This window comes from Macaca fascicularis, chromosome 4 (genome assembly GCF_037993035.2).
Source record: "Macaca fascicularis isolate 582-1 chromosome 4, T2T-MFA8v1.1".
NCBI lineage: Eukaryota > Metazoa > Chordata > Mammalia > Primates > Cercopithecidae > Macaca > Macaca fascicularis.
In genome coordinates this window covers 161,721,404-161,745,989 of record NC_088378.1, presented here as the reverse complement: position 1 = coordinate 161,745,989, position 24,586 = coordinate 161,721,404, and the positions used below count along the sequence as shown (strand labels likewise).

At 42.9% G+C, this 24,586-nt stretch overlaps 1 protein-coding gene across 2 annotated transcripts in view; it reads right to left on the bottom strand.

The window, feature by feature from the left end:
• NEDD9 (neural precursor cell expressed, developmentally down-regulated 9) overlaps positions 1-24,586 on the bottom strand; it is a 200,589-nt gene that overhangs the window by 21,076 nt on the left and 154,927 nt on the right. For both annotated transcript variants that reach the window (XM_005554037.4, XM_005554036.4), the window contains one exon: positions 7,338-7,784. In XM_005554037.4, the coding sequence (XP_005554094.1) occupies positions 7,338-7,784 (447 nt within the window). The remainder of the gene's footprint in view (positions 1-7,337; positions 7,785-24,586) is intronic.

The following is a 24,586-nucleotide window of genomic DNA, read 5'->3' as shown; positions in this document are numbered from 1 at the left end:
GAGCAGCACGTCTCTCTAGAAGTTATCTTGACAACGTTTAAGGCACAGTTAGTTAGAATGAAGTGCTTTTGATTGCTGACCGTTTCTAGTTCTGCATTTTACATGATGTATTCAAGCAAGTCTTTTTTTAAAGATTTGTACAACCAGGCCGGGTGCGGTGGCTCATGTCTGTAGTCCCAGCACTTTGGGAGGCCGACGTGGGCAGATCACCTGAGGTCAGGAGTTCAAGACCAGCCCTGACCAATATGATGAAACCTCATCTCTACTAAAAATGCAAAAATTAGCCGGCGTGGTGGTGGGCACCTGTAATCCCAGCTACTCAGGAGGCTGAGACAGGAGAATCACTTGAACCCGGGAGGCAGAAGTTGCAGTGAGCCGAGATTGCACCATTGCACTCCAGCCTGGACAACAAGAGTGAAACTTTGTCTCAAAAAAAGATGTGTTCAACCAATATTGTTTGTTTTATCATGAAATTAAATAAATAAACTTATTCTGTTCTCTCTCTCTCTCACAAATACAGTGTTCTCCTACTTAGCCAGACGTCATATTAAAGCAGCCTCTTACCTCTTCACTCTGATAAGCACAGTCACTTAGCATGAAATCATTGAGAAAGGAGGGTTAACCTCTGTTTGCTTTGGTGTGGGTTTATAAGAAGTTACTAATGCACTCTTAGAAATATGCATTATCTATAAACTTTAGAACGAAGTGCAACTGAGTTTGAAGGCTTTGGCACTGGCCAAACAAAAAGGACCTTTGTTAATTTTTAAGGAGGGGTGTTACAGTTTGCTCATTGCTTTGGCTTTGGTGACTTGTCTGAGAAAAGATACTTCTCATTTGCAAAGTGAGCTCATAAAGTCCTGCCCTTCAAGTGCTGAACGACCTCCAGTTTTGTGTAGTATTAAAATGTATCTTGAAACTTCAGGGGTGACATTTTAGATGGCAAGTTCAGTTCTCTGCATAGCCCCGAAAACCATGTATCGAGGCAAACAATTCATTTAAATTAGGATTATCTTTATGTAGAAACGTACAATTCTGGAACATAGTTGTATTTTACTGATTTATAAATGAAGAAACTGAAGTACCCTCTGCCCTAGAAGTATTTTTTTGGGTGTGTGTGTATTTTGTGTGTGTATAGGCAGGGAATAGGCGAAAGTGAGGTGAAGTCAGAGTTTAACTTTTCTGGAAGCTTTCATTTCCTCTAAACCTATTTTTTGCTTGTTGTTAGACAAGTCATGCAGCTAATATATAGTACTTAGTTGGCTAGTATCTGAGTGACACTCTGGGCAACCAGATTTCACAATGCCTCAAATTCCAATAAGGGAAGTCCTTGTTCCTTAGCCAACAGCTTATGGGTGTCTGCGTGTGTGTGTGTGTGTATGTGTATGTACGTGTATGTGTGTAATTTGTGATGACTCAGTGTCTAGGAAGGTACAAACATTGTAGCTAATCTATTTCTGTTTCTTACATTACCTTTCAGGAATGAGCCTGGAAGACCTGGCTAAAACCTTTGAATCATTTCCTGCCAACATTTGGCTGTGACCCATTTTGGAAGGTAGAAAATGGTCCTTAAAGATGATGTCATAGGATCTTGGTAAATCTGAATATTACTTGAGTTTTCCAAGTGCCACCTCAAAGCAATACTTACCCCAGTCTAGACCATCACACGCATTGCTATGGCAGACCATTCCATTTTTAAGGAGCCCTTGAGATCAGTGAAATATACAACATATTCTGGGACCATAGAGAAGGGAGAAACTGCTGGGTTGCAGAGAGGAAGCTTCATGAAGGGGATGAACCTTGGAGTGGGTTTTAAAGAATGGATAGGAGTTCACTGGGAGAATAGACGGGAAAGGCATTCTAGGTAAATCATAACATATGGAAAGGAAGTTCTGCTCCTCAGAGGAAAAAGTCAGGCCGGGCACAGTGGCTTATGCCTATTAATCCCAGCACTCTGGGAACCTGAAGCAGGCATATCACTTGAGGCCAGGAGTTCAAGAACAGCCTGGCCAACGGGGCAAAACACCATCTCTACTAAAAGCGCAAAAATTAGCCAGGCTTGGTAACGCATGCCTGTAGTCCCAGCTAGCAGCCTGAGGCATGAGAATCGCTTGAACCCAGGAGCCGGAAGTTGCAGTAAGCCAAGATGGCGCCACCGCACTTCAGCCTGGGTGACGGAGCGAGACCCTGATTCAAAAAAAAAAAAAAAAAAAAAAAAAGGCTAGTTTTCCTCCTTAGGTGACCACAGAGGAGTTAACTAATCTTGTCTAAATTGGGCAAAATGCACAGAAGTTAAACTCTCAGATAAGCCCAACTTTATATCACTCATGCTTTGCTTCAAGGTACTCATTTATTGTGTATGATTAATTACGCTTAGAGCACACAGGCAGTGACATTCTGAAAGGTCCTTCAGCGAGGGAAGTGACTGTATATAATCTGACACCTCTCATACCAGATGGCAATAAGCTGGACCATGGGATTGGAGCAGCAGCGTGTGAGGGTGGATGTGTGATAAGATCAGAACCACCTTTCAGTTAATTAAAGGTTAACTCTAATTTAACACTTTGATTCTCGCTTCCACCTTGTTCATTGGTTCACTGGGCTGCTATCTGTGGGCTGATGCTCTACCAAGTGCTTAGCCTATAAGCAGTCAGGAGGCAGCCATGGCCCCTGCGTTGATGGAGCTTGTAATTTAGCCCCAAACTGATCTTCAGAAAGAGGTACAACAAATAGTTCCAGCAGTTAGAATAAAAGCGACACATCCAAAGAATAATCAGAGAAGCACACATAATTTCCCATGCAGATCAACCGTGAAATGAATGAGCTCAGGTGACAATTTCACTGATCTTTGAAGCAGAGAAATGAGACGATTTTAGATCTTTTTAGGCTTTTGGTTTTGAACATTTGTAGGTTTCATTTACCCCAAACCATAATCCCATATTAAGTAGAACTTTTGCTGTTAAAAATTGAAAACTTTTTTCTTCTTTTATAATTCAGCTTTTCAAATTATTTGACTATGAGTAACTCATTTAATTTAGGATTGCCTATGGGTTCTTGGCAATCACGATGCATATTTAGAAATCTTTGCAAAGTGAGAAAAATATAACCTACATATTATTTTCTAATATGATGAAATAGTTATGAGCCCTAAATAGAACAATTAATGGGGTAGACATAATATGGTTTCCTAGACATTGGCCTAAATGTTTATTAGTTTCTGTTTTGCAGTTTTTGTGTTTCATATTTTGGAGCCAAAAGATCTTTTATTCAGCTCTCAAACATTCTTATAGGCACTGGGCATGTTGCCTACAATGCCTAATGGATAAAACGGCCCTGTGCATAAAACCCAGAGTGAAAACGACCAATGAAATTAAGTAAAGGTGTCAGCGTATATGGTTTTCAGATAACTTGGAGAGTTTTTTTTCCATGCTTTGCAGAATTCTTGTAGAACCAAAGAGAAAGCCACACACTCAAAGAGCACAGCATATGTGTTAGCAAGAAAGCACTTGTACCTTCGGTGTGTAGTAAGAAACACAACAGGGCTGATGTAGTAGAAAATAAACTCTGAGAAAGGAAACGCAAGGTGAAGGGAATGCATTCTTTTAAGACCCTGCCATGCTAAGCACTGAGTCAGGGACCTTCTATGTATACTTCCATTTAATTCTCATGACAGCCCTATGAAGTAGTTAGGATCGTTCCCATAAAACAGATGAAGAAACCAAGGCTTAGAGATGGTCGGTAACTTAACAAAGGATATACAGCTATGGAGAAACAACCCGGCATCAGCTGAACCCTGAAGGCCTTACTCTCTCCACAGTTCTCATACTGTCTGCTTGTTTCCTAAAAGGGTGGGGATTTTATGACATATTTCTTTCTCTAAATGCTGATTTAATAAGTGATGAATGTCAGTTAGTGTGGAGGGGATAAAAGAGGGTGGATAGAGGTTGGACTTTCCAAGAGCAAAGTTGAAGTAATAGAAGGCAGAATTCACTGTCTCTTTGGTTTGTTTGTTTGTTTGTTTGTTTTTTCCTTAAGTGATTCATTAGTAGAACAAAGCAGTGCTGGATAAAACTTCTGAAGCCCACAGTCTGTAGCAATATCAAGGGAATTTTGAACTATGGAAAGTCCCAAATCATAATCAGATTGGAACATGTCCCAGCTCCTTCATGGTCCCTTTACAATGTTTCTCGAGATCTAGTCCTAGGCCACCACCCCCAAAACTATGCAAGGAGCTCAATAAGATGCAGATTCCTGGGCTCCAAACCAGACCTACTGGATTAGCTTCTCTGAGGGAAAGACCTGGGAATCTGCATTTAAACTCACTGTCCCTACCTCTAGGGGTGATTCTATGCCCATTAACATTTTTAAACCCCACCCTGGTGGTTCAGAATAAGATTCCACTGTCTCCTCATTTTATTATTCAAGAGCTTTTAAAGACCATAGCTTAAACTATCAAGCATATCTAGTTCTGGGCTCACCAGTATCTTACAGATGAAAAATTTAAAGAGAAAATGAGCAAATTGCTTCATTAAGCAAGTCAGTAAAACTGCTAAAATGCAAACTCAGAAAAATGAATAAGCCACGCCTGATCCCCAGTGCGCTGGGATTATCGCTTAGGGCCTAGGCTTAAGTCATTAAAACGATTCCCACCCACTGAGAATATCCTATACCCAGGAAGATGTTGACAGATGTATTTTAAAGCAGTTGCAATTGCCAGGAAGGCTAAAATCACCTCCTAGCAGATAAGCCATCTCCACTATGAAAGAAAGGAAGGAACAGAGGAAAGGAGGAAAGAAGGAAGAGGGAAGGAGGGAAGGACGGCGAGGGGGGGAGAGAGAGAGAGAGAGAGAGAAGAGAAGTGAGGAAGGGAGTGAAAAGAAAGGAAGAGGCAACCACACTCCCACGGGTGTGAACCACTGGTCTCGGGTACATGGAGAGAGGCAGCCTAGAGACCCAGGATCAGGATACTGTGGAGAAGCCCTTGGTATTTGGCAGGGAAGGTGCCAGGGCCACCCTCTTGCCCTCCCCATCCTGGCCATGTCACTACCCCAGACCCCGACTGTGTGATGCTTCAGGCATGACCTACTCTTCAGCCCTGGCTGCAACTCCTGGAAGGGCTGGCACAGGGCATTTTCAGAAGCTGATTTCCTCCTGCAGGACTCATCTACCTTTTGCTAAACAGAAAATGTTCTACTGAGTGTAGACTTAAAGTAAAACAAAACATGGAATGTGAGTGCCTGAGGGTCACCCCAGCACCCAAGCCCTTTGACATCAATCCAAGGGAAGATGAGTCCAAATTTCTGCCCTCTGGAAGGACAGGGAGCCATGGGGAAAGCCTGCAGGGCAGTCCCAGCAGACACAAGGGGAAGAAGTCTGAAGGCTTAGGCTTCTCCCACTTGGAGCTGAAAAGGTTGGGTCTAAAAAGGAAAACACACTACCTTCCTGCCAAAGTCAACCGTGATGAAAGTTTAGAGCCCACCACCTCTCCGCCAAGCATTTCCTGTTCTGGCCTCCCCATCTGCCTCACTGGCTCAGATGTGGGAGAGCTATTTTTAAGGTGCAAACAACCAGGACTAAGAATGAGAGAAGTTATTTATTTATAGTTACACCTTTCAACTGTTTTTTTCCCCTCTGGAGATAGAGGCCAGGTTTCGTTTTCCCTTTGAATCTACAATTCCCAGGACAAGGAAGACTGAAAAGCCACAGGTCAGTTTATCACCTCTAGGCCGGCATCGTTGTCATGGGCAGTACAAGTCTAAAAGCTGTGCACCACCCTTGAGGAATCCCTCTTAAGGAACATACACTCAGCTCATGCCACATGTGTGCTCTTGAGAAGTATTTTGTAAAACATGCTTTTTATATAAAAGGTGATTCAAAAATGCATTAGTGCTTTGGTTGTTTAAAGGAATCCACCCGCACAGTCAGGGTCTGGGGTGGTGACATGGCCAGGATGGGGAGGGCAGGAGGGTGGCCCTGGCACATCCCCTGCCAAACACCAAGGGTTTTCGGCACTATCCTGATCCTGGGTCTCTAGGCTGCCTCTTTCCATGTACCCAAAAATGCATTCGTGCTTTCATTGTTTAAAGGAATCCTTTGTTTTTTCAACCGAGGATTCTAATAGCATCAAATGGATACTCCCTAATTTACAGAGGTTTGTAAGATCAGACTTCATATTAGATTTACTTGGGACAGGGCAGATCTATAGCTAGTGTTCTAAGGGTCAACAAGCTCTTTCTGGTTATGTAATTGCATCTTTCCTCTTGTAATTCAGGGATATCTTCTTACCCAGTTAAATTGGTTCATTCCTAATACCAAACCTTGCAGGACCCATTGGAATTTGCCAGTAAATGAAAGAGGAAATCCCTCCCTTGTGATGTTCACATAAGCATCATCTTGGTTGTGGATATTACCCCGATCAGTCCACTGACATTATTTTCCTGATAGCACGTGTCCCCACCTAGCATTCTCTTGGTTGCTTCCGTCTCCCCCACGGCAATGTAAGCATCACCAGGGCTTTGTTTATCTTTAATTAATCACTGTATCACAAGCATCAAAAATATATTAGGTGCTCAACATTCATTGTTCAATTAGTGAATTTCTATTGACCTCAAATTGCTAAAGTATTTGGGATTATACAGGGTGTTGCAGAGCCCCCCACACTGTATTTTTAAATTAATTTCTTCTTAAATATCCAAGTTCCACTGTTTTCACCCACTGCCTCAGGCATTATTATAAGAATGACTTGAAGGACAGGAGGACAGCTTCATTCCAATTCCACTAGTATCTATGCATTTTAAATGAGTCAAACTAAGCTGACAGCTCTACAGAATGAGTTGGTCAGCATGACCTACTCCCAGTTTCCTCACTCTCACTACTTTGGGTGGGTTCCTTGTTCAGCCAGGCCACCGAGGTCATGATTCAGCTTTTGGCCAAGGGAGGATCCTTGTTGCATCATCAGGCTTGTATGAGATTTGGTGTCTGTTCCACTCCATGAAGAAACAGAAAAGATAGGAAACTATTTGAGCACAGAATGAAGGCTTAGAAGCTAATGTGTGAGAAAGATGGAGAGAAACAGTTTAACAACCCATGTAACCCAGGATGACACAGGAACTTAGGAGGGCTGGAAATCAACCATACTCAGCACGTGGTAGTTCAAAGAGGTTTTGCTGAATAATGGATGAATGGCAAAATCATGCATACATGATACCTGAGCTAAGGTATTGGTTATATCTACTTCTTGGCAGCTTCAAGTTATTATTTTGGGAACATTTCCAAATGCTCCAAGTGCAATGGGAAAAAAAAATAAGTAGGAACAAAGATTTAGTTAGTGACTTACTCACCTTTTTACCCACGTGGGGCCCACTGGTTCCCCCAATGCTTCTCTGCACTGATGGTGGCACCTGATATACCTCTTGTTCTTGGGTGCCATGGCCAGTGGGGACTTGGTAAATTCCCTGATTTTGGTAGGAAGGTGGCACTTGGTAGATGGTGTCTCGGGGAGCAGCCTGTGGGTTTGGCACTTGATAGAGCTTCTGTTGGCCAAAGGTCTGCTGCATCAGTCCAGAGGCAGGCTGGTCGTGACTGGAGGTGGTCTCCTGCACAGGACCAATCAGAAGCTTCACCCGGTTGCCTGGGACAATGCCTTGTCGACCATGTAAGGAGCACAGCCACCATCCTTCCAGTCCCCCTGTATTCTGCTCTATGACGGTCAGGATGTCTCCCTTGCGAAAGGCCAGTTCCTCGGCACACTCTGGGACATTGTCATATAAGGCCCTTGCCATAAGATTCTAGGAAAGAAGGAAGAGAAGGAAACCATGTTAGAATATTGGGTCAATCCCTTTAGCACCTAAGGCCTGTGCTCTTATGGAAAGGCACACTTCCTGGAAAGAGAGAAGCATAAATCTGAACAATAGACTGTAAGGAGAAAAACAGATGGTGCAGACAAAAGACAGATACATACACACTGCATCTGCCACCAGTGACATCAGACTGCCTCCTTGGAAAAGCTCAAAACACCAGAAGAGTTCTTTCCTCTAGCAGGAGATGCCGTGCCAAGGAATTATGAGTAGCACTGTTACAGAGTTAGAGCATGGTTCACTATTCAAAATGTTTTTCTTCCTTTTTTAAAGTGAGCTTAAGGAAAAAAAAAATCCCAAGATCTTCAGATGTACAACAATGAACATTTCTCAATATTGTTCTATACTGGAGGTGAAAAGAGTAAAAGAAAAATCCCAAATAACACAGTACAAATAGCATTTATATTTGGAGTTGAAAAATCAACAGAAGTCCACATATATATGCCTTGGCAGGGCTTAGAAATTCTTGTTCTCAGATGACAGGAGCCTCCGATCCAGAGAGAATCTACAAGCAAGGCATACAGACATGCCATCAAGCATGGAGCACAGGCCGGCAGTCATCTACATCTCCAGCTTTGACAACGAATTTATTAACACGTAGGAGGATGCCAACTCTTCTCTTTCGGTCTTTTATGCATACCTTTCCTGAGGGCCCCTCCTCGCCCTCCCCTTTCGTCACCTACTTCTTGAATCTCGCCATTCACATTGGAAAAGCTGTGCCTTCCCCTTTCATGGGTCCAACACACTCTCCGTCTTTGTATGAAGGCCTGTCTGGCACATTCAGTACTAAGCAGACAGCCAAAGTAGGCATTCAGCAGAGAGTGGGCAGGCGGTACGTGCTGACATTCTTGGAGGCCTTTCAAAGGCTGGGAAGATTTCATTTCTTGGCATTAGTAAAGTTTCCCAGCACGCGGGCAGCCATTCCCGCATGCCTGCCCCCTTCCCAGAGCACAGAGAAGTCGGGGACGTTGTTGATTCAGCACAAGCCCTCGGAACACTAAAAGTGATCTCTAGTGCTTTGTGAAGATGTTTGGATGCACTTAATGTCATTGAGGTGGGGCTCATTTATGGAAGAAGGGATTGCGGATTGGATGGGGCAGGTTCGTGACTTTATTTCATACCATGACGTATTCGTGGGATTTTCGGCTGAGGTTGTCTGGACTTTTGCCCTCTGTTTTCTTCTCTAGCGACGTGGACTTGATCATTCAGCCTCGAGCTTTTCATTTCTTTGAGGCTGACTTGCACCACTCACGTCCCCCTGTGCCAGCCCCATTGCCACGGGTTGTGCGCATTCTCCACTCTGGAGGGCTGTGCAATGGAAGGGATCTGCCCTCTATTCAGTAGTTGGGAAGGTCCAGTTCTGCTGCTGTGAGCCAGGTTCCTCTTAGCCAGGGCAATTAAAGGAGATAAACATAGAGGACAGTCCTCAGCAAGCTTTGTGATACTCTTCAAGAATAAGGTTGAAGTCCTTTTTCTTGATAGTTATGAGATCCAGGAAGTGTGGGACACAGAAAGGTGAGTGGCCACGGAAGCTAGAGGGAGACTGAGGACTGTGTGTTTCAGGGGAAGGATTCACTGGGTAGTTAATATTCCAGGAGGCGTTGGGTTTCTAACTTTTAATCTAACAATTAAAAGTTCACATACATAAAGATAAAATCAGGCAGCAGTTTATCCTGTTCACGGAACCGTTTAAGGATGGTGTCATAATCCTAAAATTGCCTCTGTTTCTCTTCTCCCATCTTTTGGGTGTTCTGTATTTCACAAGAGAAATTACAGAGTTATAGAGGACAAGATTCTGGTCCTTTTACTAAAATGACCTCCATGAAATGATTCCACCAGAGTTGTACTGAGATTATTAAGTGGCGAGAGAGCTGACCACTCTGGCCTCTGTCCGTCCCTTTATTCTGGGCCCATTCAGCAATCGGGAAGCCTCTACATGAAATCAGAAGTAACAGAGTCGGGCCAGTTGTATGAGAGCTGGGGGTTGGTAGCTGTGCAATTATATTGGCTACAAAGAAGGGAAAGAAGAGAAACAGAAAACAGTAGAAAGGCAAAGGGCTACAGATCTAATCAGCATAAATCAGCTCAAAGCATTTGGAACTGGGCCACTTCCAACTCCAAGAGCACCATGAGGTACTGAAGTGGATCACCGGAGCATGATTGATCAGAGGCAGATAGAAATCCCCGTGCGAGAGTCGTCCTGGGCGTTCTTTGTCTCCTGTCCCAGTAACCTTCTTACCACCTGGTGAGCAGCCGGCTAATGTTTCCACACCGGCCTGTGAGCTGCTTTTCGGGGAAAACTCTCAGAGCCCCACAGTCTGGGCTGATGTAGGCACCGCAGGTGAGTCCTCCGGACGGGTGGTCAGGACTTCCCAGCGGTCCTCCTCAGAGCCCATAGAGATTAGGTTTCAGGCACAGCTTGACACTGCTGTTAGTAGCCAGGACCCCGGCACTAGTCTCACACCTGTTCACACACTGATACATATTCTCAGCCTTGGCTGAACAGGAGTATGAGTTATTTAATATCTGTGCAAGCTACAGAGAGTCAATGTCTACATCCAACCACTCTCCTAAACTGAAGCTTACAGCTCCAGAGACCTTTAGAGACACCTGGACACAATGCCCTTGAGTCACAGATGATGAAATGGGTCTGGGGTGGCCTATCATTTGCCCACGGCCACACTGTTGGCAGCGATGGAAAGAGAATTGCGCTCTTTCAGTTTAATCCTCTTTCCAGAACTTTAAGCCACCTTAGCTCAGCCACACAGCGTCCTTGTTACTGGGCTCAGTTCCATTATATGATAAAGTACTGAAGAGGACTGGTTCTTCTTTTCATGTCTATGGAATAAATTGGATATTTGGGGTCTTTGGTTCTAGCTGTGTTACTTTGCCAGGCAAAAGCTCCCCTTCGGGCCTTAGTTTCCTGGTCCTTGGTAAGCTATGGTGATGTTTTAATTAATTGCTAGATGGCCCTTGGGCTTCAGGCTCCCTCCCCGCCTTGCCTCCTCTCCATTCGCAGTCCAGGCTTGGTCCTATTCTAATGATGCTATTATGTATGTTTTATACCTATCTGATATTTATCTCACGATTACATTTCAGAAGAACTGTTATCTCAAAGCAGTATATTTCTGAATTATGAATGAGTTCTTGTCACTGCAACCTCCTGTTGAGTATCTGCCTACAAACAGCAATAGTGAAACCATTGGTTGCATTCAAGGGAACTTCTAAGACAACATATTAATAATGATACTACTTGATAAATTATGGATAAATCTCATCAGATTCCAACACAGATAATACATCAGCAAGCAGGGAAAGGCATGGGGCAGGAGTTGGGCTTTTGAAAAGATTTGGTGTTGGCACAAGGTTTCAGTAAGACCTTAACAGTCAAATGAATTTCAGCTGGACCATAAACCATCTCATTCAAAAGTGCACATCACTCGTAAGTAGGAAAATCAAGAATGAATTCTTCTGGCAAGGAGGTGGAGGGACCCTCTCCTTCAGTGCAAAGGTGTGATTCTTTGAGGCCATAAAGTCAGAAACTGATGATCTGCTATCTTAGAAAAACCCCAGAGAAGCAGTTTCGTCTACTCAAGATCTACGCTTTCTCCTGCCTGCCCCACCACCTTGGATATTTATCTCCAGGGTAGGGAAGGTCAACACAGAAACAAATCAAGGAGAGATAAGAGAACTATGTAACTCTATATTCAATTGGATGGTTAGTCTCCAGCGGCTGGCAGTTAGCAGTGCAGCTAGAGCTTGGCAAAATGCCAAAACAGTTAGGGCACAGAACTTGAAAGCCAGAAGGAACTTTAAACAATTACCGTCCAACCCTTTTACTTTACAAAAGAAAAAAATGAGCCTCAAGAAGTTAATGATTTGCCAAGTCACCTGGCAAGAAAGTCTTAGAGCTGAGATAGGAATTCAGGCCTTTTGTCTTCAGGTCCAGAATTAGGACAGAATTTAGTCAAGTGAAATGCAGGTGCAACACAAGCTGTGGCTCTAATCAGGATTGGAAACCAGCATTTGGGATCATGAGCCCTATCTGAGGGAACCCTGATTGCAGCAGCCTCTAGCCTTGATCCCCACCCCAAGCTTCCTTGAAACTGTCTTCTTCTGACCTCCACGATACCACTTTTTAGTTCTCCCTCTTCTCTTGACCACTCTCATCCTTATTCTCCATCGGAGACTAAATCTTTTTCCCATCCCTAAAGTGATCATGTTCCAAAGAGAGATTTCTCCTTTGCACTTTCCTCCTCTCAACTATGTGCTTACTCTCTAGAGGGAATCTCATCTATGGGATGGCATCTGAACACACAGATATTTCCTAAAGCCATCGTTTTTGCTGGATATTTCTTCTGCACTCCAGTCCCTTATATCCAGTCTAATGGGCATCTTCCTCTCTAAAAGCAAGTGCAAACACCTTTTTCTCCTGCTTTGCTTTGCTTTGCTTGGTTAACAGCATGCATACAGCTGCCCAGAAGGAGCCGCAGAGGTTTGTTATGTCTCTTCATGACCTGCAACCCATCAGTGGGGCCCTGCTTTCCACCTCACTGCCACCCTTTATTCAGGTTCTTAGCAACTTTTTTTGTTGTTGTTTTCTGTAGCACAGAGATTGCTTCCCAGTTGGCTTTCCTGCATTAAACTTCTTCCTCCCTCAAAACCCATCTTCCATTTAACCAGACTGCATATCTATCCAAAGGCTGTTTCCCTTCCCAGTTCTCGATCATACTATTTCTTTACAGTACAACTTGGATTGTCCTGTTCAAGACTGTGAACTCCTTAAGTTCAGACATGCAAATTCCTTTTGCATTTCCAGAACTTTACCCCCGTATCCAAAACGAAATATAGACTCATTAAATGTTTACTAAGTTGAAATAGATTCTGGACTCTGATTTCCTTATTGTCTGCAGGGAGGGTGAAATTGTTTTACTTAAAGAGTTCAGCAAGACATTTGGTTAGAATTTTCAGATGGAAGTGGGGAAAATGAATGAACCAGAAAGAGAAATGTCATATCCAAGTCACTCAAGCCTCACAGCCAGAGACTGTGGGAGACAGACAGCAGGAAAGTGCCTGCCCCTCCCTATTAAAACAGGATAATGACGCAGATCGGTAGCCTGACCCCCCTGAAACTAGTGTTTGCAACTACGGAGCAAACAGGAAGGCCAAGAGGAACTGACCATCCCAGTGAGATTAAGCACAATGGTCTCTTTTAAGAGCTTTTCTCCCTTCAGTGTAGCAATCTGCTTTTGGCACTAGGTGACAGAGCACCATTCAGACACTTTGCCAGACCACTTGGGTTCTGCTGTTCCTGGTTCCCAAGCTATGCCTGAGGAGAAGGAAGAAAATACTGTACAGTTGACCAGAACACGGGTACAGAGAACTCTAGGTCACATGATGACTTCTACCCCTCACCCCACCTCCAACTGCTCCCTGCCTTTTTTTCCTTCCCTCACTGCTATCAAAATGTCAAGAAAGCTTATTACTCCTATGTCAGAGAAACAATCTGCTTTTCCATATATGGAGAGGTGTGACTTGTAGTTTCCATGATCACTCATGCGGTCCTTTTAAGAGAAATGAGACACTATGTCTGGTGTATCAGCCCACTAAGACCGATAGCATCATCAATGGCCTGGCTTCCTCTGATTATTTTTACTTCATTCTATATTTGTCATGCAGGAGATCCTGCCATGGCTTCAGGGTTGCCCCATTCTCAATGACATTATTTTCCTGTACCCAATCCCCCAGAATTTTAGCCTGGACTTTTGTGGGTTTGCGTGCCTGCATGCACAAATGCATGCAGAGGACAGACCCTGAGAAACAGACACATTCAAGGAAATGGCCATCATCAAGGAAGTCAATCCTAAGGCAGGCGGCTGAGGGATGGATGAACATTGTCAAGGTCAGTCTCGGGGCACAACGGGGAAGAGAAAGGCTCATGTGCTTTTGTGCATACTGATGAAAACCAGCTTTGGTCTGAGGACTGCAAACCATTTTGGCTACATTTCTCCTATCCTTCCCATCATCACCTTTGGGATAGAGGGGGATGTGGGCTTTCCCCAAAGAAGGAAACAGCCATAGTCAGAAAACATGGATATCTATAAGTGTCAGGATTTTAATTCTCAGAATACTTGGTTTACACTTAGGTTCTTGCATCTGAAGATCTGGAATGTTGAATTTTTTTAGTTGGTTCCTCTTGAGATTATGAAGTTGCAGACATGAAACTTTCACATTCAGGAGACAGAAGATATGATAAGTTATGATATGATATAAGATATGCTATGATATGATAATTTTTTTCCCAGTACTATTTGCTGACTGTGTTCTGACACACTTTTCACTAGGTGAGCTGAACGAGCTCACAGAAAGGCAAGAGCAGGACCCCACTTTGTCCCACTAATCCCCGTCATCCTTCTGCTCACTGGTGAGGGGTGTTCAGCATTTCCCACCAAGGACTCCTCTGTCACCCAGATTGCATTTCAGGCAGTAATTTTTATTTTCTGTAAAGTGCTTCTTTTAGACCCCTATGATGGTTACAAAGCTTACGTGAGTATCTTGGACCCTCTCTGAATCTTGACATCATTCACTCTGTCCTGAGTTCTCAAGTTTTCTTGGAGTTTCCAGCTTTGTGAACTTTAGCTATAGATTTCTCTTTTGAGCATGTCTGAGTGGGAGAAGGTTTCAGAAATGTGGCAATAGATACCTGCCTCCCGAAGGTACTCTTTGGCATGGCAAGAGACGCTGTTAATACTCCCTGGATGTGCTATGGGACAGCGCCCTGTGTGTGGTTGTGGATCCAGGGTTTGGGAATCTTAACATCTCTTCCACACTGGTCAATCCAATCTGATGAGGGATCATTTGGAACCCAGCACTATTTTGGTGGCTGATATACCAAAGTGAAGGTACTTTTTGAGAGCTGATGAAAAGATCCGATGCTCATTGCAAATTTGGATATTTGGATCTCAGAAAGAAATCTCTATCTGACGAGATTTGGTAACATGATATGGACAACATAGCTGTGCAATTAAAAAGGGTTTCCTCAAAAGCTGGGTTTCTCTCCTTCCCCACACTTGAATGAATGCCATGTATTCTTGCCTGATTTAGGGTTCATGCTGGACAAACGCATTCATATGCTAGGATTTGTTTACTGTATAACCAACAAAATCTTAGGGCAAAAAGTTAGTAGGCAGATTGCATATATGTGTGTATATGTGCAATGTTATAGTCAACTTCTATTATTTCCTGGCCCACGGTGGAAGACGAATTTGACTGCTGAGTTCTATTTTTCACTCGTCTTTGGGTTTACCGAAGCAACTCCTGAGAGTCTTAAAGAAGGTGGAGGCCGGGCACAGTGGCTCACGCCTGTAATCCCAGCACTTTGGGAGGCCAAGGCAGGCAGATTGCTTGAGCTCAGGAGTTTGAGACCAGCCTAGGCAACATGGTGAAACCCCGTCTCTGCTAAAATACAAAAAATTAGTGGGGCATGGCGGCGTGCACCTGTAATCTCAGTTACTCGGGAGGCTGAGGCAGGAGAATTGCTTGAACCCAGGAGGCGGAGGTTGCAGTGAGCCGAGATCGCACCATTGCACTCCAGCCTGGGTGACAGAGCGAGACTCCATCTCAAAAAAAAAAAAAAAAAAAAAAAAGAAGGTGGAAGAACACCTAGGTTTTTTATAGGTATTAGAACCAGAAGTCACCCATACCTTGAGCAGAGTTGATTAGTAAGAAGGAACCATTCTAACCCAGTCTCCTTATTTTACAGCCCAGACGGTCTCTTATTAGATTAGCAGCAGAGCCAGAGCTAGCATCTTGCTCACCTCTTAATCTAGAATTTTTTCCACCAGACAAGGATGCCCTTCCTGAGAATCTTCTCCATCTTAGAAGTCAGCACTGTTGCTATTAAGCCTTGGAATTTTGAAGCATTTGTCCCAGGTTGCCCAGTTTTGATAGATTTCAGTACAGTATCTTGGCAAGGGGTCAAAAATGCAGGGCAGGCACAAACTCTTTTCGGAGTTCCGTCCATAGATAAATCTGACAGGCACCATATAATGATGAAGGCCTGACACCCACCCACCCCCAAGATAGATTTTATTAACAATAAAACAACCATCTGGATTTCAGCCAGCATTACAGTGTTGGCACTGGATCATATCTATCTGCCTGTCTAGACAAATCCCTCTAACATCCAGGTACTAAGGGAAGAGAAATAAGAATTAAGTTTTAATGGAGTAGGAGACTGCAATCCACTATATTACAATATACTTCCAAAAATGATGTCATTTCTCAAAGTCAAAATGCACAAGTTATAACATCTGATAAGGTGTTTGAAAGAAGAGAAAGAGGTTCCTATTTTCCATTCCCATCTCTCTTATCTTCCTTCACCAAGCTATGCAGCCCAAGGTTATACCTAAATCCACCAACACAGATGCATACACATCCTGGCAACTCTTGTCCATCTTCCAGCCAGAACCGAGCTGATGGAAATGGGATGCCACCCTCCCTGGAACTCTTTTAGATGTCACCTGACCTGGGTTTGGTGCCTGATTGGTATTATCTACTTCACTTGTGAGGTCCTCAGAGAGTTTTAGAAAATAGATTCACACACTTGGCTGAGAGGTGTGTACAGTCATACGCTGTCAGCAATGCAGCCGCTAGGCTCTCTTCAGGAAGCATTTTCGAAGCTGCAGTTTCTCAGAAGACAGGGGAAAGGTGGCAGGAGCAAAGGGAACAAAAAACCCTCATTGTGAAATTGTTCAGTGCCGAGGTGGAGAGACAAGCTCTTACACGCACATGTTTTACACCAGTTTATGAGAATAAAATAGCTTTCTTAAAGACCCAGCTCTAAATGCATGTTCCATGATGAGGTACATATTGTAGAGAGAGATGCCAGAGAAATACTTTAAAGTTGCCTTAGAGATGGTTTGATGGGTTTTACATTTGACTTGAATGAAACTATGCTTCTTAGTATTTTGTGGTATTCGCTGAAACAAACTGGGGCTAGGCCTGTAAGAGGAAGTTGCTTTTTGGTTAGGACCTGTTACATTAAGCTCAACATCGGTAATGATAAAATTATGGCAATCAGTTCTATGGGGGTATTTTTATTCTTCTGTCACATAAAACCAGTAGGGCAGTTATTTTTTAAGCAGAAGGAGTAGAAGAGATTAGACCACTGCTTCTCAACTAGGAGATTTTTGTCCCTCTGGGTACAGGCAATGTTTAGTGGCATTTTTTGGTTGTCACCGTGTGTGTGTGTGCGCGTGTGCGTGTGCATGCACACGTGTGTTACTGGTATCTAGTGGGTAGAATGGCCAGGGACGTTGCTAAACATCCTACGGTGCACAGGACAGCCCCCACCACAAAGAATGACCTGGCCCTCAATGTCAATAGTGCCAAGGTTGAGAAACCCTGGATAGAGGAATGGACACCAGACTGAATTAGGAGGGTCTAGCTTCAGACTTCACGTTTTAAGACTAATGGACCACCAAATCTCTGCCTTTTGTGTCTCTGTTTCCCTGTCTGCAAAATAAATATTAATAGACACGTTCTTCTTTATACAAGTATGAGGAATCATGAAATTATATACTCCAAATGCTCTGATTTCTTCAGAAAAAAGGGTCTCTGTGAAATCAAAGCACAGATATTATTAGTGTGCCAAGATGAGCTCATGAAATTGTGTCTTAAGAACTGTATTCCTCTCCCTGGAAAAAAAAATTCCTCCAGGAAAAACAAAAAAACAAAAAACCAGAAATGATCTCATCATGATTACACCTGCCACACCAAAAAACAGACACACTTCAGAGAAATGAAATTCTTTCCCTTCAGCAATGAACTAAGCTGAGTCTGTAATTAAGATCTTAATAAGGGAGGCAGTAGGCTCGATTCAGGTGCCGTGGGCTATGAGGCAAGAGCGCCCATGCCAGGTTTAAAGCAAGAACAATTGGATGCAAATCCCCCGCACTGCTTAACACTCTCAGGTGTTCCAAACAAGTCCATATTTCAAAATGGGCATGGCTTTATTTCTAAAGATGCCTATTTCTGTAAAGAAAAGGAAAGGGAGCACCTTGTTATTTACAAGTCAATGTTAAAAAAACAAAAAACAAAAAAAAACCCCACAACATCTTAGATAGTTTCCCGCAAAAGGCTGCTGTAAGGGAGGTGGGATAATGCCTTCGACAGTGGGTTAATCTCAAGGGGAGCTCTTGATGACAGTCTCTAGAGTGACCATGTGTTTCCGGACTCTCCCAGGCAGTCCCCAGGTTCAAATATCCTTTCCTTTGTCAGACCATATGTCCCATTTTTTTTGGTTTGTAAAACATGGATACATACTCACAAAAAAGAAATAGTTTTGAAACCAACAACAAAGGATGGGAATGCAAGTATGTTTCTTGATTATGGATCTGCCATGGTTGAATTTCCGATTTGGGAGAAAAAGAGCTAGGCACTGATAAGAATCTTAGATTCAATCAACGTATGTGTTCTCTAATTGACAAGGTGATCTCTGTAAGGAAATGAGATCTATTCCAGGGCCTCTGGGCCTCTGTGAGATTGCCTAGAAGTCCAGCTCCACAGTGACAGGGGTTATTAAGAGAAAGGAGGCTATCCGGTTGCGTGCATTTCTGCTATTCCCTTCCTCGAGACCATTTAAAGGTGTGCTTGTCATGCTGGGCTCTGAGTGGAGAGGGTCAGGGAAGCGGCGATAACACTGGACTTCTTCCCCAGGGGAGCACGCAAGGGAAAGAGGGCTCGACATGTTGCTAGGCCCACGCTGCTGTGCTAGCGCCGCCGCACTGAGGGTCCACGAACCCATTTCCTGCCAAACTCTCGGTCATGCCACAATGACTCGTAACAAGAACCAAAGAATAAAAGGAGAAAAAAACCTAATCGACAGATGACTGACGTGCCCTGACACTAAAGACTCAGAAGTAGCTGGAGTGTCTAGAAGTCCACTTTACTGCCATTTTCTGTGTGCTGGCTTTGCCTGTTATGGTTATTTTGGGAGACAGAGGGTGTTGGGGGGCAGATAAGCCCAGCTCATTCTTAAAGAGTACTCTAGCTGAGTCCTCAGTTAGCCTCATCTCCTGTGGGAGTAAGGCATTCAATTAAGGAAAACAAATGGACTATTATGAATCATTGAGATTAAGGCTAACTCACAGTTACCAAGTGATAGCACAAGGTTTCTGCCTAACCAAAAAATACGAGGAAAAACATTAATGACACATCATGTTATCTAAATGTATAATGCCTTAATAAGTAGACAGGAGATCTGGTTCAAATCTGAACTTTACTTGTGTTTTGGTTACTGCAACTTTCTATTGGGTTTCACAGATAATTAATCCATCCACTGCCCCCACGTCAACCACCCACACACATTAAAAAAAGGAATTAAAATTAATTTCAAAATAGCTATCAAATATTTTTGTTGCTTGAAATGGTTTCACTTTTACATATTCATGGTTGCTCAATCTTTGTTTCCGGTGGGCGTAAACAGAACATTTCACATGAGGGACGTTTTTGGCAACATCATATAACTATTACCTTGACATGTGAGACATATCAGGGGAATTCTAATTCGCAAGACTGAGATTTGCCAACAGTCATGACACTTGCAAATCACTGGACCCAGGCTTTGACTGAGGATCATGAACTACCTACTTAGACACCATTTAAGCACCAGTAGTGGTTAGGGAGGGGACTAGGGAGAAAGATACTAGCTGTTTTTTTTGTTTGTTTTTTTAAAGAATAACTGGGATTTGGTAGTCCATTGTGGGGCCCAGGCATATGTATTGGACACTGGCAACTTTAACATCTCCATGAGAGCTGCCTCCACTCCCTACCTCAACCATGAAAAACTGCCCTCAACACCACCACTATCCATATTTCTGGAGTGCCTGTTCTATCTTCCTCACATTCACCTAGATCTCATTGTTTAGTCAAACTGTCTTCTAAGAGAGTCACCTTTTCCAGCGAAGGGTAGAAAAGGTCACCAACAAGGTCACTTATCTTAAAATGCAGATTGTTCTGGAAAATAGGCCTTTGCAGGCTGTCATGTTCCCTAGCTGTGTGGAGTCCTCATTAGCCAGCAGGAATTACTGCAGAGAGATGGCTGGAATGTTCAAAGTAAATAAGATGGAGGGGGTGTTGTTGGCAAAGTATAAACAGGGTTTTTTTGGTGTGTGTGTGTCCCCTTTTCATGCCCGTACTCTTTGCAATCATCTATCACCTAGGAAACCGTCAGTTACTCTCTGGCATTTTAAGTTAGAAATATAGTATTTCTTTCCAATGGCGCTGTTTTATTTGTCTTAGTGAGAAGTCCTGGTAATTCAGCTTATATGTTCCTGCAGAGTATTGCCTTGGTCCTAGTGGTTGGCATTTCAAACCAATTTGTTTCGATTTCTTTCTGACCCTAAAATGATCTAAACATAGACAACCAAGACCTCTTACTTTACATTTATGTCATTCTAATTGACTGCGGTTGGATAAGAGATTTTACCCTGAACTTCTCATGTACTCCCAACTTACATTCTTTGGATTTTACCTTTGGTTTTTCAAATTGATGTCTTTCTCTTTTCCTCACTGATATTTGTGTTATGGGTAAACAATTCTAGTGAATGTTTCCTCTTAAACTTTTATCTATATAAAACTTCCATATTTATATATCTGTATATCTTTGTGTGTATGTGTATATAACATCCTATAATAGCTGCCATTTATTAAATGCCTACTATCTGCTGGAAAGGACAATTGTCATATATCCTATAACTATCTGATAAGACAGGTATTATTCCCATTTTATAAATGAGGAAAAGGGGGTTTAAAGTAGCTTGCATAAAATTATACTGTTAGAAAGTAACAAAAGTGGGATTTGAAAGAAAGTCCAATTTTTTTTTTTTTACTATGCCATATAGTGTTAAGATCTTCTTAAATGGCTATTCGTGTATACATTTTATCTCCTGTGAGCAAAGGCTTATAATTTCAGGAATATTGAGTCCAATGAACAATAATGAAGGAACCAAGGCAAAAGAATTTTAGCAAGCGGGGCTATATGCTATTAGGGTCGTATGCTTACAATACACATCCAGGCCCAGGGAATACTCAACAATACTCAGCCATCTCAACCTAGCAACTGGGATTTTGACATAATTCTGTCACCAAGTCTTGAGTACACACCATCCTTTCAACATGTATTGAGCATCTACTATACAAAGAGAACTGGAGCCAGCTAGCATTGTCTGCTTACTATATGCCAAGAGCCATAGTAAGTACTTCATTCATATATTATCTCAGGTCTTGGAACAATAGTATGAGGCAGTTATTCTTATCCCTATTTTACAGATAATGCTGTAAAATGAGGCTTAGAGAGCTTAACTTGCCTAAGGTCACAGAGCTATAAGCCATAAGGAACAGAAATGCCTTTCTCCAAAGCCCATGCGCTATCATGTCTCTAATACAAGAGCATAAAAGACCAAGTCTCAGCCCCCTCAAAACCTCACAGACCCTAGATCATGCTTTTTATTCAAGGACTTTTCGATCAATCTGCCTCTACGTACAAATAAAGGGTGGGTCTCTCATATTCAGTGGGGTTTACTTAAAACTAAACAGGCCCAGTAGGCAACCTATCTGAGTTACATGTATCCTTTAGATAATGATTTGATTGAAAGAGGTTAATAAGTAAGGTAGTGCTAACAGAGTAGGGCAGAGGAAAAACATAACAGCCTATTTTAGGGATTATAGGACAGTCCAGGAGACAAAGGTTTCAGAGTCTGTTTGTTTAAACAGAGTGGCTGGATGAGGAGACTTTACTAGCGGGACTGACGGGCCTCTCAAGTCATGCAAGCACAAAGAGACAGGCAGATAAATGCGGGCAGCGAACCAGGATTTCCCATAGCAGAGTCTAAGGAGAAGGAAAAATGAGGGCTACAGGATGTGCATTAAAGATGTCACATCCATGTGTCGGGGGCGAGGGGGCAGCAATAGACAGGTGGCGGTGAGGGGCCTGGGGAGTACGGGTTGGAAGTAAGACCTACCGAAGTCAGTATTAAAGAAGCATAAAGAAAGCCTGAAAAGAAGAAGCAGAAAAAAAAAGAAGAAGAAGAAGAACCGGTGAGGTTATAAAGCACGAAAGAGGGAGGAAATTTGCAAAAAGGCCGGGTGTGGTAGCTCACACCTGTAATCCCAGCACTTTGGGAGGCTGAGGCAGGTGGATCACCTGAGGTCAAGAGTTCAAGACCAGCCTGGCCAACACAGTGAAACCCGTCTCTACTGAAAATACAAAAATTATCCGGGCATGGTGGCGGGCACTTGTAAACCCAGCTACTCAGGAGGCCGAGGCAGAGGAATCGCTTGAACCCAGGAGGCAGAGGCTGCAGTGAGCTGAGATGGTGCCACTGCACTCCAGCCTGGGCAACAGAGTGAGACTCAACATCAAAAACAGAAAAAAAGAAAAGTGGAGAGGAAGGTGTTTTTTTCAGAAGACTGGAGTGAAGGGAGAGACAGGGAGTCACTGAATTCTGAGAACAGGACTGACGTGTATCCCAGCAAGGAAAGGATGCTAAAGGAATCCTTGGTATGTTACGCACTGTGCAACTTGCTAAATTTGGTATTATCAGGCACCTTCAGTTCTCTAAAGGCTTTTATCTCTGTGCAGTTAAGCCATTTAGCTCTGCAAATGGGTTTGCTAAATAAATAAACAAATAAATAAATAAATGCATAAATACATAAATAACCAAGTTGATATTTTTCAAAGCAAGTTTTAGTGCTTTTAAATCCATAGATCTCATACAAGGTTTAAAAAGGAAAAGGGCAGGAGTCCTACATTTGGATTGGTTGCAAAAATCATATAGAGAAAAATAAAGCATTTTAAACCAAAATATCAAAGCAAGGAAATAATTGGGAATTTTATAGGTTATACATGACCATATTGACTAAATCAAGGACTGTCTGTCATTATTTTCCTCAGTCTTGCTTGAGAAAATACGAATACTTTCAAAGTCCCTTCCAAAGCACACGGTTTCTCAGCACACACGTTCTCCTTTCCCTGACCTACTCCATTCGACCAGAACACAGGGCTCTGACTTTCGGAATGCAGCTTTCTTAATGGCATTGTAAGCTCCGTCTGTAATTTTTCTTCAGTCAAAACGTTAAAGAATGAATTTGTTGTATGGTAGACGAGATAAATAATTTAGAATTTTAATGTAGGCACGTAAGGGCTCAGAAATTTGGCAAAGCCACAGAAGCATCTCTGCTCAGCCATTAGCAGCCAGGCCAAGTGGCTGCTGAGCCCCGGCCAGGGCTGGGCCTGAGGTGGGCGGGGCCTCGGGCCTGGCAGGCACAAACGGGGCGGGTTCTCGGGGCTTCTGCTCAAACACAGTTGCTCAGAGACCCTTCCATCACCCTCCCGGCAAACAGCACAACCATCCACCTCCAGACCCTAAGGAGCAGCCTTCACTGGGTAAGCAAACCAAGGCCATCAAGGCAATCCCCTAACCCCCCAGCCCCCGCCCAATTAAGAACATGCTCTGTATGTGAAGGGGATTTTGTAGAAAACTCTTAATAAATGAAGCCCCCATAATTTACTATCACATAACCACAGGCTGAATCCCTTCTAAGAGAAATGGAAAATTAAGTACATATGACAGTGACTGCAACCTTCCTGTGGACAAATAAAAACATATAGGGAAATAAAGACAGACTAGATATGTACTAACCAGAAATGTCTGTCCGGAATAATAGCTTACATTCCACAGTTCTCAGGATTGTTGCAAGTATGTTGCTGCCTGACCTGAAGCTGTGTATGTTAAGTGCAAAATAAGTGAAGGTTTGTTGTTCTGTAGTTGTGATCCCTGGGGCAGCCAAACCAGATAGTCAGGTTAACAAGGACAAAAAATCTTATAGGGCCTGATTCATAAGTCTTTCAGTGAACATTTTAAGATCTGTGCTAAATTTACAGTACATAGAGCAACGTAGTATTTTAAAGATAATTCTTGTCTCCGGGATTTTACAATCTAATAATTATCTGGTTTTACTACCTAAGTGGCTCAAGTTAAACAAATACCTGCCAAGCGTGCATTTCATTTTACTTTGTAGAGCTACTCTCTTAAAAAGAAATTATCCTGCAGGAATACTTGGGATGAAATAGTCTTAAACTTTCTGGGAAAAGAAAACACTAGCCATATTTTAGAGAGGTCAACGATGGTTCTTTCTCTTAATAGTGGTTCAAGTCATGAGTTCTGGAGCCAGATCGCCTTAGTTCTAATCCCAGCTCACCACTTTCTAGCTGTGTGGCATTAGATAAATTACTTAGCCTCTCTGTGTCATTTGAAATTGAGTATAAAAATAATATCCACCTTATAGAGCTATTGGGAGAGTTGAATATGACAATCTTGTATTGTCACAGTAAGTCTCAATTAATGTTACGTCATTACCTTTGTGTCTCTCCTCTACTTACAATAACAAAATCCTTTCCTGAAGTAAAGCTGTTCATTATTAAAGAGAGAGAAAGAAAACTTTATGAAAAAGGAAAGTGGATTTCTTCAGTTGTTGGTTGATACAGTAGTCATCATAGGGCGTAAGTCATTTGACTGGTCAGAGAAGTTAGCTTCTTTGCCGGTGAAGTTGCCCACAGGCTGATAAAAATCGTGTGTTTACATCATTTGGCATAGTGTTCAGCACCAGTAAGGCCCAGTGGAGAAGCAGGTTTCTCCATGAATGCCAATTGCAGTTTACATTGTCAGTCA